Here is a 17451-nt window from a genome sequence, read left to right on the forward strand (position 1 = left end):
AATGGCACCACACGTCAGAACATTTTGTGTGTGGTGCGACTCTTAATTCAATGGAGCCAGACTACAATTACAAATAAAGCAAATGTTATGATAGTGTAGCACCTCACTCAGGAAAATAAGTAAGACACTAAAAAGTACAACTGACCCTGCCGGTTCCTGTACAGACTAGAGCTCCTGACCCCGCAGTCCCTAGTGGTTCCTGCGTAAGCTGAGATAGCCCTAACCACAGACTAGATGATGGCAGCTCGGACCTATGCTGCCTGAAAGGCCGTCGAGTGCTTCACGTTCCTCCTAAAGAACTGGAGGACAGAGCAGAGGGCAAATTACCTACAGAAGGGAAAGTGTGCTGAGATAGAAAGATCCCAGAGTGAGTAAAAGAAACCACAAAATGCAAAATAAATGCTCTAGTACGTACGGTTACAAAATATGACACCTACTTCCTAAAAAGAAATAGAAGATAGGTGCAGGGTAAACAACAAACAGCAGAGATAAACCCTAGCTGGTCTTTCACTGACTGGCTTAAACTACAGTAGTGTGGCTGGACATCCAAATGAGACTATCACCAGCAGGAAGTACCAGCAGGGGGAAGGTATATAAAGCTGCACCCGAAAGGTGACAGGGCAGACAAATGAGTAAATGAAAACGCCCGCTATCCTTGCTGCAGTCTTTTTAGTGTAAGAGATACTAAACACTCAGAGAAAAGGAGTATCTGTTGTGTCTCGGTGGACAGAAAAGCTGGCCACAAAGCACAGGTTCAAGGGTTCGAACCCAGAAGCATGATCGCAAAATAGGTTTTTGTGACCCTAGACAATCCCTTTAACAGGTATGGTGGGCTCATTGTTCAGAACCTAAATCGACCAGACATGAATATGACTCACCGTGGGGCACTAGAGACCGGACTTCAGGGCAATGCTGGGAGTAGTAGTGGCGACCCGGTCCCGTAGCTCAGGGTGGTCAGACCAGTGGTAGTCTATGATGTGCTGTAGGAAATGTCCGACTACGCCACCCGTGGATTGCGGTCAGGGAGGACCGCCGCTGCAAGGCAGACCGCTGAGGCTGGTGTTGGGGATGCAGCAGGGAATAGTACGACTCCCCACGGGAGGAGTGTAGCCTCAGGGCAGGTAATAGGATGCTGGGGGTGATGGTGAAGGCGCAGCAGTAACCACACAGAGTCCAAGAATGCAGTCCAGGGTCTTTTACTGATCTTATCACCGACCCACCAGGAGTACAGGGTAGGAATGGACCTGGGTGTCTGAGGGCATTCGGGCGAGCTCCGCTGGTCAGGGTGAGTGGGTAGGCCTACCGTTCTCTCTCTCTGCCCTTGCTGACTATCTCCCCCTTTAGTGGTATGATAGCCCACGTCCCTGAGCTTGCCGTGTACTACGCCTGTATGGCTTGCGAGTCGGGCCTTAGGTACCTGTAGCTTCTCCGTGCTGTACCGGTCCCTCTGTGTGGCGGAACCTCCAGGCTTCTTGGCCAAGGGACCTGAAATCCCTTGCGGGTTGGTTTTCTGCTGCAGGACCTGCAACCCTGACAGCCTCGGACCCCAGTGTCCGTTATGTAGTTTCTCTCTGTCAGGACCGGCTCTCGTCGCCTCTGTCCCTGACTTTCCACTCCTCCTTTGCCTCCTGGACTCCTCAGCTGCGGCTGACCTGTCCCTCTGCTTCTGGGAACCCTTCTAGATACTTCAGAAGCGGGTCCTGGTCTCTCTAACCCTGCCCTCAGTACCAGTTTTTATAGGGGCAGCCTGCTCCCCCTACTGGCCTGGGACAGGAGGTGCAGCATGCAAATGGTCCATGACCAGAGAAACTCCCTCCTGCTCTCAGACACAGCCTTACAAGTTTGTGGCATCCAGGCCTCGGGTGACACAAATACTTTGAGGGAACCCAGTGTGTATTTGCCTTGGATCCAGTGTGAAATTACCCAGGGTAGCAAGAGTTCATTGTCAAAAGAAGGTATTGTGTGTAGAAACGTCATGGAATAACAAAGCCCTCTTCGTGGACTCCACTTGGGTCTGATGCACACAAAGTAATCGGATACTTCTACATTTTAAGCGTTACTCAACATTTAAAATTCCGTGTTAACTTGCAGATTGGTAGGAATCCCACTGCGTAGGACATCGTCCCATCCGATGGGGAATTTCAGAGGTTTGCATGCACGGATCTTCTATAGGACTGTTGGCGACAGCCATGCACTGTGCTCAGCCAACTCTTGACAGTCCCATAGAGGATGAATAGAGCAGTGGCAAGCACCTCCATTCCTATAGGGCATTTCAGAGCCCCATTTTTGAGATTGTTGGGGACCCAGAATTCTGCAAGTGATCACACGGAGGCTAGCGGAGGACCTTAAAAGTTGGCAATAACTCTTTGGGTGTTTTGTATCATTTAGAAAAATTAAAAATCCCTACGGCTATTTAAAAAACTAATTTGCAAAGCAGTCAGTGTAAAAAGTATTGGCTACTGTGTGTCCGGCTATGAATCAGCTTCTGGAGACAGATCAGTTTATAGAAGGAACAGATTTCTATCTGCTGTGCCATGTGCACGATATAAATTATATATCATCAGGTACAAATAATTCATCAAGACTATTATTTATTTCTTCCAATTCGGATAAGGAAGATGGGACAAAGTTAATTGGGGAAAGCTGTAAAAATCTGTTGTGCATCATCTATCATGTAGAAGCAAGCAGGGCCCTTTCAAGCCAAAGCATGTATTGCAGAGCAAAAAAATTACCCTTCCAGATGATCAAAGCATTGCCGAACACAATTACCAGAATTAATTGAGCTTCCTGACTGGGAGCATAAGCATCTGGTGCCATGTACAGAAGCCTCATGACATCCCACTGACTTGTAAGGATATGGGTTCATTGCGGAATCCTTCATTCGGTTCACATGGAATTACTGACTCCTAATCACCTGAAGATGATCTCCTTCCATCACAGAAGTATCTGCACAATTTAATTTTTGCTTTTCTTTTTCCAGAAACTTGGAACAGTAAAAAATAAAGTACTGTCACAGTATGAGCAGACTCCTACCTTCCTGTTCAGGAAGATGTGCTGTATAAACTGATCTAATACTGGAGATACTAGGTGCTGAGGTAAGAAGAGGCTGCTCACACTGCTGTCCACCGTACATATATATATGATCTAATAATGGAGATACTAGGTGCTGAGGTAAGAAGAGGCTGCTCACACTGCTGTCCACCCTGTATATCTGATCTAATACTGGAGTTACTAAAGGTGCTGAGGTAAGAACAGACTGCTCACACTGTTATCCACCCTATATACAGTACAGATCAAAAGTTTGGACACACCTTCTCATTTAAAGATTTTTCTGTATTTTCAGGACTTTGAAAATTGTACATTCACACTGAAGGCATCAAAACTATGAATTAACACATGTGAAATTATATACTTAACAAAAAAGTGTGAAACAACTGAAAATATGTCTTATATTCTAGGTTCTTCAAAGTAGCCACCTTTTGCTTTGATGACTGCTTTGCACACTCTTGGCATTCTCTTGATGAGCTTCAAGAGGTAGTCACCGGAAATGGTTTTCACTTCACAGGTGTGCCCTGTCAGGTTTAATAAGTGGGATTTCTTGCCTTATAAATGGGGTTGGGACCATCAGTTGTGTTGTGCAGAAGTCTGGTGGATACACAGCTGATAGTCCTAATGAATAGACTGTTAGCTGCTTTTTTCTTGCCATAATACAAATTCTAAGTAGAGAAAAACGAGTGGCCATCATTACTTTAAGAAATGATGGTCAGTCAGTCCGAAAAATTGGGAAAACTTTGAAAGTGTCCCCAAGTGCAGTTGCAAAAACCATCAAGCGCTACAAAGAAACTAGCTCACTTGAGGAAAGCCCCAGGAGAGGAAGACCAAGAGTCACCTCTGCTTCTGAGGATAAGCTTATCCAAGTCACCAGCAGGAAGTACCAGCAGGGGGAAGGTATATAAAGCTGGTCTAATGTCCATTCCTTGTGTTCTTTAGCCCAAACAAGTCTCTTCTGCTTGTTGCCTGTCCTTAGCAGTGGTTTCCTAGCAGCTATTTTACCATGAAGGCCAGCTGCACAAAGTCTCCTCTTAACAGTTGTTGAAGAGATGTGTCTGCTGCTAGAACTCTGTGTGGCATTGACTTGGTCTCTAATCTGAGCTGCTGTTAACCTGCGATTTCTGAGGCTGGTGACTCGGATAAACTTATCCTCAGAAGCAGAGGTGACTCTTGGTCTTCCTTTCCTGGGGTGGTCCACATGTGAGCCAGTTTCTTTGTAGCGCTTGATGGTTTTTGCAACTGCACTTGGGGACACTTTCAAAGTTTTCCGAATTTTTCGCACTGACTAACCTTCATTTCTTAAAGTAATGATGGACACTCGTTTTTCTTTACTTAGAATTTGTATTATGACAAGAAAACAGAAGCTAACAGTCTATTCAGTAGGACTATCAGCTGTGTATCCACCAGACTTCTGAACAACACAACTGATGGTCCCAACCCCATTTATAAGGCAAGAAATCCCTCTTATTAAACCTAACAGGGCTCACCTGTGAAGTGAAAATCATTTCTGGTGACTACCTCTTGAAGCTCATCAAGAGAATGCCAAGAGTGTGCAAAGCAGTCATCAAAGCAAAAGGTGGCTACTTTGAAGAACCTAGAATATAAGACATATTTTCAGTTGTTTCACACTTTTTTGTTAAGTATATAATCCCACATGTGTTAATTCATAGTTTTGATGCCTTCAGTGTGAATGTACAATTTTCAAAGTCATGAAAATACAGAAAAATCTTTAAATGAGAAGGTGTGTCCAAACTTTTGGTCTGTACTGTATATATGATCTAATACTGGAGATACTAGGTGCTGAGGTAAGAAGGGGCTGCTCACACTGCTGTCCACCCTGTATATCTGATCTAATACTGGAGTTACTAAAGGTGCTCATGTAAGAAGAGGCTGCTCATACTGCTGTCCACCATGCCTATCTGAGCCAATACTGGAGATACTAGGTGCTGAGGTAAGAAGAGGCTGCTCACACTGCTATCCACCCTAAATATCTGATCTAATACTGGAGATACTAGGTGCTGAGGTAAGAAGAGGCTGCTCACACTGCTGTCCACCCTGTCTATCTGTGCCAATACTGGAGAAACTAGGTGCTGAGGTAAGAAAAGGAAGCATATACTGCTATCCACCCTGCCTGATCTAATAGAGATAAGAGGGGTGCTGAGGTAAGAAGAGGCTGCTCACATTGATGTTCACCCTGTCTTTCTGATCTAATACTAGAGATACCAGGTGCTGAGGTAAAAAGAGGCCTCTCACACTGCTGTTCACCATGTCTATCTGAGCTAATACTGGAGGTACCAGTGGTAAGAAAAGGCTGCTCACATGCTCTCGACATGTTTATCAAATCTAATACTAGTGGTAAGAGTAGCCGAAGTAAGAGGCGGCCGCTCACACTGCTTTTACCCTGTCTTTCTGACTTAATGTTAGAGATACAAGACAGGAGAACTGAGATAAGAAGAAGCTGCTTATACTGCTGCCAATCCTTCAGATTTAATACTGGGAGATAACAGAGATGCCGAGGTAAGAAGAGGCTGCTCACAATGCTGTCCACCCTGTCTATCTGATCTAATACTGGAGATACCAGGGGTGAGGAGGTAAGAAGAGGCTGCTCACTCTGCTGTCCACCCTGTCTCTCTGATCTAATAGTGGAGATATCAAGGGGCTGAAATAAGAAGAGGGCAGGCCATTTTAATGTATTGCAGTGATTACCTCCCTAGATAAATGAGCATGATATGCCAAATTGTCCAGTTCAGAAAACATTTTTATATAGTCTAATAGGGAACGGTCATAGTCTCCTGGTTCGGATAGTCATCACTTGGTGATGCGGGATGCATTTGCCAACCATCTCTCTCCCTCTCTCTCTCTCTGGAAGATGTGTTCTGCTTTTGCGTTTGGATCATCTCACAGGACCCATTCACTTTGCCCTGGTGGTGGCGCTGCAATATTTCAATTAAGAAACTAGGTAGAAACCTATAAGACTGCCTCTGCTGAGCAGCATCAAGTCACTTGAAAGAGACCATCTCGTCTCAAATATCAAACTTTGAAGACTCAACAATCGTACTCACTCGGTCATCAGCTTTGCAATCCTCTGGCAGTCATTCGTGTCATAAAACCAGATACTGTAAATGGACACTGAAAGAGATAGAGACATATAAAAACATAAGATAAGCATTGCTATCATCCCTAATGTGCATTCTCCTACCACAACAGATAACGACAAACCACCCAGAGGCTGCACATTCCTACACCAAGAACACATGATAAGAGATACAAGTTTTTTTGGGTTTTTTTTTTTAACTAAATTTTAAAGAGAACCCATTAGGTAATGCATAGGAAGCACAAACCAGGGACAGACTCTCTCACTGCAGACAGCTAAGCTTGAAACATGATCTTGAGAGCATCTGGCAATGGAGAAGGTCAATCCGGTGGCTTCTTCCTGCCTGGCTACAAACATTCAGTGCCCTAAAGGCCCAGTTTGCAATGGCCAGTGCCAATGTAGGTAAAAATTGAAACTGAATTCTGATGAAAGACTGATGATTTGCAGGATCTTATGATCATTTACATTATGTATAAGAAAGATTGACGTGAAAGACGCCTACAGAAAGTGTCCAACATATTTCCCACTGGAAAAACCATGATGCAGTTAATAAATCATGCTTCCCCCCTACTCCGCTCAATCAAGATTTTTGATATTACAAATATGCGGTTTCTGGATAGATTATGATCATAAAACCATGGTGGGTTGAGGCACGAGAAAAAAAATCCTTGTAAAAAAGGGGACCCGTCACTCGATTCATGCTGCCCAAAAAACGGGAAACTCAAATCAGAATTTGGCTGCACAATTAAAGCCAGGTATGGGTTGTTTTTTTTCCTGAAATTCTCCGGTGTTTCAGAGAAAACAGTTTGAAAAGCCATCCGGAGACTTTAGGAAAAGGCCAAACTAGTCCGGTGCAGCCTCCAACCGACTACTTACCAATCTAATTTATCGAAAGGTGTCTCCTCCTGTGTGTGAATATAGGACACAGTTATCTCATTGAGCATGGCCAGCTTAAAGCCTGTGTTTAATGACCGGCCCAGGAAAAACTCCCAACATATTAAGTGGTGCTGGGAAAAGAAGCACAGGTGGAGCCAGAAACGTCTCGCTTTCCCTGATGGTTTCCAGGTGTCTTTCAAAACTACGCACCGTCTGAAACACGGCAACATTTCAGAGAAAAATATACCTGGCTGCAAACATGACCGTGGTTTGGACACCATGAATCGAGTAACAGGTTCCCTTTAAGGTCTAAACTGAATGAAGACCCATGGTAGTCCAAACTGCAGAGCAGAGTCAGAATATTCCAGTGCCTATGGGCAGTGTGAACGTAAAGGGATGTCAACTTGCCACAACGCCTTATAGAGGTCAGAGAAGGAGGTCTTCCCTCACGCTGGTGGACCTGGTCCTGCCAATTTGTTTTGCGTTATTGAAAGATCCAGCCAGTCAGCATGGGCATTTCACGATTACAAGAGTGCATGCACCATTGGATGTGTAGTGGCTCCTCTGTACAGTATGTGTTTTACCGCCATCTACCTATGCTTGTCCAAGCTTCTCTTCTGGACACCAGGTGAGGGCAACTCCGTTATTTTTTTGGGGTCCAAGACTGAAGAAACTCCTGTCCTAATTATAGATTTACAGTTTTCTAAAGCTCTTTTCTTAGTTTTACAAGTAAGGAGTTAATATATCTGTATCAGTTAATTATTTTTCTCATTTCAGGCTTGGGATCAATTTCGTAATTTTCCATATTAATTTTCCTGAACGACCAATGTAACTTGAGGTTGTTCGTTAGAGCTGAGGGCTACAATCCGCCCCTTTATTTATCGTGTCTTCTCCTCACGTGTACAGAATCTCAGTTTACACGCTGCCATCATACTAAGTGATGACGTTGTCAAGACAATGAGGCTGAGAAGTACCTCCACAAACGAAAGATGTTCCTCTGCTCTCACACAACGTGACAAGATGTTCCTCAGCTCTCACACAACGTGACAAGATGTTCCTCTGCTCTCACACAAAGCCCTCAGCCCTGGCTGATAAGCAATGTCCAGACCCCAATAACCCAAATCCCACTTCAAGTTGCTAGTAAGGCCATGTTTATTTTGAGTCAATACACAGATGAAAGTCAGCCGAACCCAACAATTTTAGTGGTATCCACCTATGAGTATGGGGGCATCCAGACTCTCCTCTGACAGAACATTGCAAGATCGGGCAGTGGGGAGTTCACAGCTTGATCCTTCTCTTTTCTTGAGAAATAATCCACTGCCAGAGATGTCGGACCCCTCTCATATAAATGAAAAATTGTGAACACTCGGATGAGCGATCATCTGTATGGGAAAGTCTAGAAAGTTAGCCATCAGCTGAATGCTAGGCTGACCGCTATCCCATGAGCATGGCCAGCGTAAGACCTCTGTTTGATGTCCATCTCAAAAACGCTCCCAACATTTTAAGACTAACAGAGTCTGTGATGCATGTCTAAAGTTCCCCGAACAGATTAGACATCAGTCAAATTTACCAATATCGGCTGAAGGTCTAATGTGTAGGGGGGGGGCCTCCAGATTATCTTCTGACAGATGACGTCCGAAGAGAAAAGGATTCGGTGTGATAATCCGGCGATAGGGCGAGCGCTCCTACATTTGGAGGAGTCGGGAGAGATAGACCCAACGATGGCTTAGCTGATCCTTCAACTGGGAGCAGTGGCGTTCATTGGCCATATACTACATCCATTTAGCAGATATGTATTGACATTATAATAGCATCACTGTTATGGGCACAACATAAGCTCCTCAATAGTTTTTCATGACTTATTCGTTCGCCATTACGGCCCATGGGGGGTTGAAGCTGCAGTTTTTTTTCCTTCCAGATAGTTTTTTTTCCCTAATAAAGAGGAGCAAATTTTAAGAACACACTCAGAAGATGACCTCCCGTAGGGCTAGCACACACACAAGCGTATATAACTCAGACGAGTGCTATCCGATGTTTTATTGGATATCACTCAGACCAATAATATACTATGGGGCAGTGAAGATCTGCTTTTTTTCTACAGTCCGAATCGGCTATGCTTCATAGGAGTACAATCATGGTGGTGGATTTGTAGGGGGAATATTAGATTAAAAAAAACAACATGCCATTTTCACGCAGGTGCAAAAACCCCATTTATGTAAAATGTTACACTTAAAAGAGGTGGTCCACTACTTTTTATTTATTACTTGTATCAATGTAAAATAGCGGCTATGCCCTTCTGAAAAATGTGTCGGGGGGGAAAAAAAAAAAAAAAATACAATTAAGACAAAGAAAAAAGGCAACAAAAAAACATGTAAATTGTGAATTGGGTCCTAACCTTTTAGCAAAAAACAATGTATAACACACACATTATACTGTAGATCCACTTGCACACAGACATATGATATTTTGACTGTTGGGAGGAGGACAGCTGGATGAAGGTCCATACAGGGATCTGACAACCATGAAAATGGCGCTATTAGTGTGCAGGACTTTACTATGAGATACATTTGCAGACGGTTTCCGTATGTGGATAATTACTGTACACAGCGTCCGTTTAGCGGGCAGAATGCAGCTAAGTATTTCACATCTCAGCTAGTTGAAAGAGGGGGAAAAAAAAAAAAAAGAAGAAGACGAAGAACGCAAAGCGATAGCTTAATGGGCAGCGAGATAATGAATGCCAGGAGCTGACTAGCTAAGCCCAGAACTAGATCCCCAATCGTCCTTTGTCTGCCAACATTGGAGGCTCCTTCTGTGCTGCTGGCAAGGAGTCATACAAATTCCAGCAGAAGCCTGCAATGTCAGAATGTACAGCGACAATGCACACAGAAGATCCGCCATATGAAGCGCTCGTGTACGACCTATACAACCATCCTGGCTGCTTCCTAGACACATCCACATGTGAAATGAGCAACTATATAAACAAAGAGACGTCCCGCTCGCCAGCAACTCTGTGCAAGGAACACTGTGTGCATGACAATATAGCATTACTGCGCAATATTCCGCAAACCGATATGCAAGACGTGCTGCCTGGATGACATGGACATCGTACGAACGGCTTGGATGTGACATCCAGGGGCTGTCCGTACAGGTCGCCCCACCCCCCCCCCCCCCCGAAAAATCCCATAGGTGCAAATCTGCCATCTGTTTTTTTTTTTTGGTGCTAATTTTTATGGTTTTTAAACAAGGGGGCGACGCACAAACGATTCCCTCGGCCCATTTCTCTAGAATCGTATGGCGGATCAAACATACAAATAAAAAAAAGAACACAACACAAGCATGCAGAGGTGCTGTCTCTAACGATCTAGGGAAAAAAATAAAGAAAATTATATAACAAACATACACATGCGTGTGCTAGTATATAATATAGAGTGGAGAGAAAAAAAGATTGGCAGAACTCTAGTCTTTCAATGTTGCGGGATCTGAGAATGACAAGAGCAGCTTCAACTTTCTCTTCAAAAAGAGGTTCTGCGGCAGTTTTGTTCTGAATTGTAAGACAACAAAGATGTCCACTAAGGCAACAAAGTTTGGTCACTGGGGCAGCTTTTTTGATGAAAGTAGAAAAATATTTATTAAATATTATAATACACCATAAAATTCATAAGGAGTCCATAGAAAAGAGTAACAGGCGATGTGTTAAGCAAAGAGCAGACCCCCCAAAAAAAGAGTAGTACTATCCCTTGAGAAAGCAACGCATTGTCCACACGAAACGCGCGTTGGGTAGGTGTCCTTGCACCCTTACATCCCCATTGGGGGGGTTCTCAGCCTTTGGGTGAGTGTTTTACTATCTATGTTCTTTCATATTGCACTTCTCAGCATACTGCATTTTCATGTTTTCTCACCTGTGACCTGCCATATCCTTGGCTCTGATGTAATGTGGATGTACTATAGCAGTATTATCTGCTTCCCCTTTTTGCTTTATAAGCCTTTATGTGGCCAGGTGTTAAATGTGCTCACTGTTGGTCGTGCCATAAACATTTTTTGCTCTATTCTACAGCATTTACCCAGGGCTGACTACTCTTTTTTGGGGGGTCTGCTCTTTGCTTAACACATCGCCTGTTACTCTTTTCTATGGACTCCTTATGAATTTTATGGTGTATTATAATATTTAATAAATATTTCTCTACTTTCATCAAAAAAGCTCCCTCTGTCTCTTGTTTTCAGATGTATTTTGGAGTTATGTTGCTGGCATGGCACGTGCATATTCTTATCACCCTTAGATATTGACGTGCCCCCAGCAATTATGTTTTTGGGTTTATTTTTCCTAAAAGTTTGGTCACTACCTCGACAATCTCTTTAAAAGTAAGCATCCTACTTGTAAAATAAAAATAACACTCACCTCCCGTACACCAGCGCCGTTCCAGGGATCTCAGGCTCACATGATATTGTTATGCCAGGTGAGCACTGCAGCCAATCAGCAGCTCTCACTTCCTGCGGACTAACCTGGGACAAGTGGGAGCAGCAGCCCAACAGGGGCCGTTGACTGGCTTCAGGGCTCACATGACAAAGTCACGCAAGCCCTGGGAGACCCAGCTCCGACAATGCTGAAACGGCATTAGTGTGGATTTGGATTTCTATAACCAATGCAGTTCCATTCACAATATCTTATCTGGAGGACACAAGACTTATTTACAGTAACAAAAATATTACGATGTTTAGTTTTACCTCCTAGAGCTGAATAAAAGCTCTCTACATGCAGCGCCTCCTGTGCAGCTGCCAAAATTCACCTCCCTGGCTGTGTGCTGATATGCATTTCATAAAGACATGGAAAATTCACTGGGGGAAACTATTCCAAGTTATCAAACGCAAAATAAGGAATGGTCTGTTCCAACACACTTACTAGTATCAAGCACAAATGACATTATCAAAGGAGAGAAACCAGGAGGGTAGACAGATTTTATTAAAATAAAGTCAGAGAGAAGTGGAGGGAAGCAGGAGATAAAAGTCCTGGCAGGCATGGTATGTGTCAGCAAGGTGCTTGTCCTTGGTGATATAGATCCCAGAATAGAGAGCTCCAGTAACAGGTTACTGAGAGCATTTTTAGTGGACTGGATTATGGGTCCAGGCTTAGGGAGCGATTAAAAGAGCTTGGAGTGGGAAAGGTCGCTCCCATACACTCCAACTCAGGTCTTGCAGGTCCTATAAAATTCAGCTGTTTTGGCTCAGATGTGTCTGACATGTTGGAGTTGAAAAATGACCAATTGCAGTCCAAATTGAGTTGAAAGCAGCGCCTGTATTGTTGCATGGGTGAGACCGTATCGTTCCTTTGCCTACACAGTGGAAGGATTATTTTTCTTGCTATTCGTTTAAGCCAGGAAAAGGCTGTTTTCTTTCATTTGAGTGCGGTTAAAGTTTATGACTAGGGATGAGCGGACCCGTGGGAATTCGGGTTCTAGTACCAGACCCAAACTTTATTCCAAAGTTCAGTTTGGGTACCAGAACTGTACCCGAATACGATTGAAAACAATTGGGACCCAGACTTTGGCGTTTTAAAAAAAAAATAATAATCTCTCTCAAAGCCCTACAGAAGCTTGTGTGTAACGTTCATACAGGGACAGACTTTCTCCTGAATTTTTTTTCTGCAGGGTTATCTAAAAAAACTACACCCAATCACAATACTAACACCACTAGTAATGTAACCACAGCTTGATCAAGGGTATTAGACACCAATGGAATATCTACCACTGGGACTTGTGCCCATCAAGAATGGGGAAGGGGGGTGTCATTATTTGTGACAACCACAACAAAAAGGCACCAAGTAATATTACTCCATTTACCCCATGATATTCTGGCCCTGGATCTGTGGGTCGATATATTTCCTCTCTTTGAATGCATTACAGTCATTGGAACAAAAGCCTTCACAAAAGGTAATGTGAGTAGCGCCGGCACCTCCCCTGGCAGACAGCAGGTATTTATTAACCCAGGCCAGGGTGTTAATTAGCCAGAGGTAGGTAGCCGCTGGGTCCTAGAGAGACAGCTTCTAAGAAGAGGTCTGTAATGCCAAATGTAGAGATCTCCTGCAACCAACTGCAGGGAAACTGTCTGTTACTTCTGACACACCCGTGACAGACGGAGAAGGAGACGGAGACGGAGAAGGAGACGGAGACTGACAAATTAACAATTAGTTACGAAAACTGGTATAAACACTAAACAGAAAAAAAAAAAAGGGCAAGAAAACATGTTCCAAAATCTCCTGTTGGAGATTTTCCTTCTCTGTATGATGCGGCACAAATCAACAAACAGGACTGGGGTTATACACAGAAATGCAGTGAGAGCGTCACTCACTTGTTAGATATTCAGCTCCCGGTTTGCAGCTTGCCTGGAGCTCAGCTGCCATAGAAACAGTGTTTAAACCCCTTTATCATGTGTCATACGGAGACATAAAGAGACATTGTGTTTCACCAATGTCACCGCCTGTGGCATCTACAATGCAGAGAGCAGAAGCATCACGAGCCGCATGTGCCGGGAAGCTCCCACCTACAAATCCTACTCAACCCCAGACTAATGTCCGGCCACAGCGAGCAAAGCTTTAACATTATAAAGGGAAACAAATTGTTCCTTTACGTATTATTTTGTTTTGTGCATTTTAGGTCTAAAATTCTCTACACTTATTTTCGTTGGTTCTATTGGTCGGAGATTCATTTTACCGGTACAGAGCTAAAAACGTCAATCTTTGCATTGTGACTAAGCATGGAAAACAGAGAGGAGAAGAGAACTGTCTGAGGACTTGAAGAAAAATTGTTGAACAATATCAACAATCTCAATGTTACAAGTCCATCTCCAGAGATCTTGATGTTCCTTTGTCCACGATGCACAACATAATCAAGAGTTTACAACTCATGGCACTGCAGCTAATCTCCATGGATGTGGACGGCAGAAAAAAAATTGCTGAAAGGTTGCAACGCAAGATAGTCCGGATGGTGGATAAGTAGCCCCAATCAAGTTCCAAAGAAATTCAAGCTGCCCTGCAGGTCAGGGTGCATTAGTGTCAGCTCGAACTATCCATCATCATTTGAATGAAATTAAACGCTAGAATGAAATGAAACGCTAAGGAAGGAACGCAGGAAGAGCCCACTGCTGACAGAGACATATAAAAGCTAGGTTGCAGTTTGCCAAAATGTACGCGAGTAAGCCAAAATCCTTCTGGGAAAGCATCTTGTGGACAGATGAGACCAAGATAGAGCTTTTTGGTAAAGAACATCATTCTGTTTACCGAAAATGGAAGGAGGCCTACAAAGAAAAGAGCACAGTACCTACAGTCAAATATGGTGGAGGTTCAAAGAAGTTTGTGGTTGTTTTGCTGCCTCTGGCATTCGGTGCGTTGACTGTGTGCAAGGCATCATGAAATCTGAAGCTTACCAAAGGATTTTTGGTCGCAACGTAGTGTCCAGTGTCAAAAAGCTGGGTCTGCATCCTAGGTCATGGGTCTTCCAGCAGCACAATGACCCTAAACATACTTGATGAAGCACCCAGAAATGGATGGAGATAAAGTGCTGGAGAGTCCTGAAGTGGCAGCAATGAGTCGTGGCAGCAATGAGTCCAGATCTAAATCCCATTGAACACTTGTGGAAAGATCTTAAAATAGGTGCTGGGAGAAGGAGCCTTCAAATAGACACCTGGAGCAGTTTGCAAAAGAAGAGTGGTCCAAAACTACAGTTGAGAGGTGTAAGAAGCTTGTTGATGGTTATAGGAAGCGATTGATTACAGTTATTTATGGCAAAGGGTGTGCAACCAAATATTAAGTTGAGGGTGCCAACAATTTTGTTTTTTGTGTTGTTCCAATGCACATAAATAAAACATATGTATGTCACGCACAGGGTTCATGGACCCACTGTGCCACAGGGCCGGGCTCAACTAGGAGAGGCGTAGCTAAGCGGCTACCTGGTTTTCACTGGAGCTCCTGATGGTGGAGTCAGGCTTGAGCTGCAGATAGCCGCCAGGTACCATTCTTAGGCAGTCCCCGGTACTTCAGCTGCTGACCCCGGGGGTCAGGATTGCAGTCACATACAAGGACTCCGAGTCACTGATAGGCAGGATTCGGATACAGGTATATTAGACTGGTCAACACGGAATACTGGGACAGGTTCATGTTCAGACAACACGGGTCTCTGGAACTGGTTCAGGTACCGCCGGAGCAGCTTCAGGTACCGCAGGGAGCGGTATCAGGACTCAGGGACAAGGACCAGGGAAGCGGGTTCTAACAGGATACCTACAGGGTCAAGAGACCTGACAACTAGATGGCAATGACTATTCAACTAATGCTTAGGAGGAAATTGCTCTGCACCTCCCAACCGGGGAGGGTGCCTTATATACAAGATGCCTCCGAGCAATTGGCTGGGGGGCATCTACAAACTGTGCATGCTGCCCCTTTAAGAACAGGGGAGCGCGCATGCACTAGGCGCGATGCTGGGAAGCCTGTGCGGCGTGCAAAGGACAGGATGCAGGAGACGGGGAGCTCACCTCGTGGCCGGGACGGTGAGTATATCGGTGTCTCTGCATTGAGGGGGAAGGGGAACCATGCAGGGGTGCCGGCATTGGTGTTACAGTGTATAACAAAACGTATAATTGCAATAATTTTCTGGGAGAAATCCTTCATTTTCTGAAACAATTTCAAAGGTGTCAACACTTTCGGCCATGACTGTGTAGAATGTATTAATACACTTATTTGCAAAGGAACACTGAACTGCAGACAGCAGAGTGGTGTTGCCAGCAGCTACATGTTTGGTTTCTATTCAGCACAGAAGAGCGTTTCCTTCATTGGTACATCAGTTCTGTGTGTGCTTCAAACCCATTATCGAGATAAAAAAAATAAATCAAAGGGCTCAGAGTGCAGATCAGTGATCCTGCATTTGAGTAAGTGAGCTGATTCACTTACCTAAACCCGCTGTGCTATCCTGGCAAAACACTGAAACATTGGGTGGTTCTGAAGTTTGCAGCTACGCCCACCGGTTTCTAAAACAGTAAGCACTGGAACTACGGATTGAGGATTAGGAGGCTCTGAAACGAGTAGTTTGAATAAAAGTTTACTCTTCGCTTCCCATGATGCATTTATCCGTGGTAGCGATAATGAAGCCGGCAATCTTTTCCTCCTAATCGTCAATCTTATTATCAGATCGATGGTGTCTGACATCCGGCACCCCCCATTTATCAGGCTCCGGACAGACGTAAAACAGATGGTCACTCACTTATTTCATCATTTACATTTGGAGTGACTTTACCAGATGCAACTACCGATATATGATCTGAGGTCGCATGTGAACAGTGCTTACAATACAGAGGCGAACCTAAATCAATAGTGATGTGATGTCACTCAAGGTGAGGGAAGGAACAAGTGTACAACAACAGGAAGAGGGGGAAGGGAGCCCAACAACTAGGGAAAGGGGGAGTGGAAACCCCTAGACGGATCTAATATCACCCTGACTACCCTATCATCCTTATATAGGTTTCGCACCTATCGCTAAGCAGGACACCTAATCCCTGAATGTCCCCAGAGCTAGGCCCTAGGTAAGAAGGGGACGGGGTGAACACTAGTCAGGCCCCACTGTAACTAAAGATAATAAGGTAAACAAGCAAAGGGGATACACTTAGCTTGAGAAGACGCCAGAGAGAACGCCAACTATCCTCCAAGGGAAGACCAAGAAGACCCTAGCCGACTACTAGTGCTCCAGGCATGCATAGAGGAACATAGAACTATCACCGGCGACTCTCTGCAGACACACAATTTTTAACTACCAGGCAAGGGTGTGTCAATTAGCAGCAGAAGAAGGAGGTCGCTGCTGGGTCCTAAAGGAAGAAGGGTATCACTACACTACAGAGATGAGAGGATCAAGAAGGCGTCTGAAATGCCAAGCTTTCTACAGCCGGATCCAGAGCGACTGTCTTGATATACCCGTGACACGTGAACAGTGTCTAGAACACAAGGTACAAAGCTGTGTGAATAGAGCCAATAACACATCTGCATACAGGCTGATTCCCTTTATATTTAGTTAGACCAAACTTTTATGGCCACTGCAATACCAAATGTTATTTTTATGTTTTCAACCTTGAACCTGCGATCGTCTGATTGCTTATACTATTTACTGTGATATCACAGTATAGCAGTAAGTAGCGAAGATTGCAGTCCATAGTCCTACCCCACAGTTCCATTATTTAAGATTTTTTTCAGTCTGTCATTGAGTAAAATGTAAATACATAAAGACATCTCCAGAGAAGGAAGAAGAGCTGACACTTCAATCTCCACTGAAGTAGGCCTTCACATTGAACATATTGGATTGATTAGGAACAGAGGGACTAATTAAAACAAGAGAAATGACAGAGCTAACATTTCCATCTCCTTTGAAGTAGGGGCCTCCTGCAACGACCAGATAATTACA

At 44.2% G+C, this 17451-nt stretch overlaps 1 protein-coding gene across 3 annotated transcripts in view; it reads right to left on the reverse strand.

The window, feature by feature from the left end:
* Positions 1-17451, reverse strand: part of DCP1A (decapping mRNA 1A) — a 61446-nt gene that overhangs the window by 35925 nt on the left and 8070 nt on the right. For all 3 annotated transcript variants that reach the window (XM_073644562.1, XM_073644563.1, XM_073644561.1), the window contains exon 4: positions 6114-6180. In XM_073644562.1, coding sequence (XP_073500663.1) covers positions 6114-6180 — 67 coding nt within the window. The remainder of the gene's footprint in view (positions 1-6113; positions 6181-17451) is intronic.

The sequence above is a fragment of the Phyllobates terribilis genome, unplaced genomic scaffold (genome assembly GCF_046119375.1).
Source record: "Phyllobates terribilis strain yellow unplaced genomic scaffold, ASM4611937v1 Scaffold_8__6_contigs__length_399053987, whole genome shotgun sequence".
In the NCBI taxonomy this organism is placed as follows: Eukaryota; Metazoa; Chordata; class Amphibia; order Anura; family Dendrobatidae; genus Phyllobates; species Phyllobates terribilis.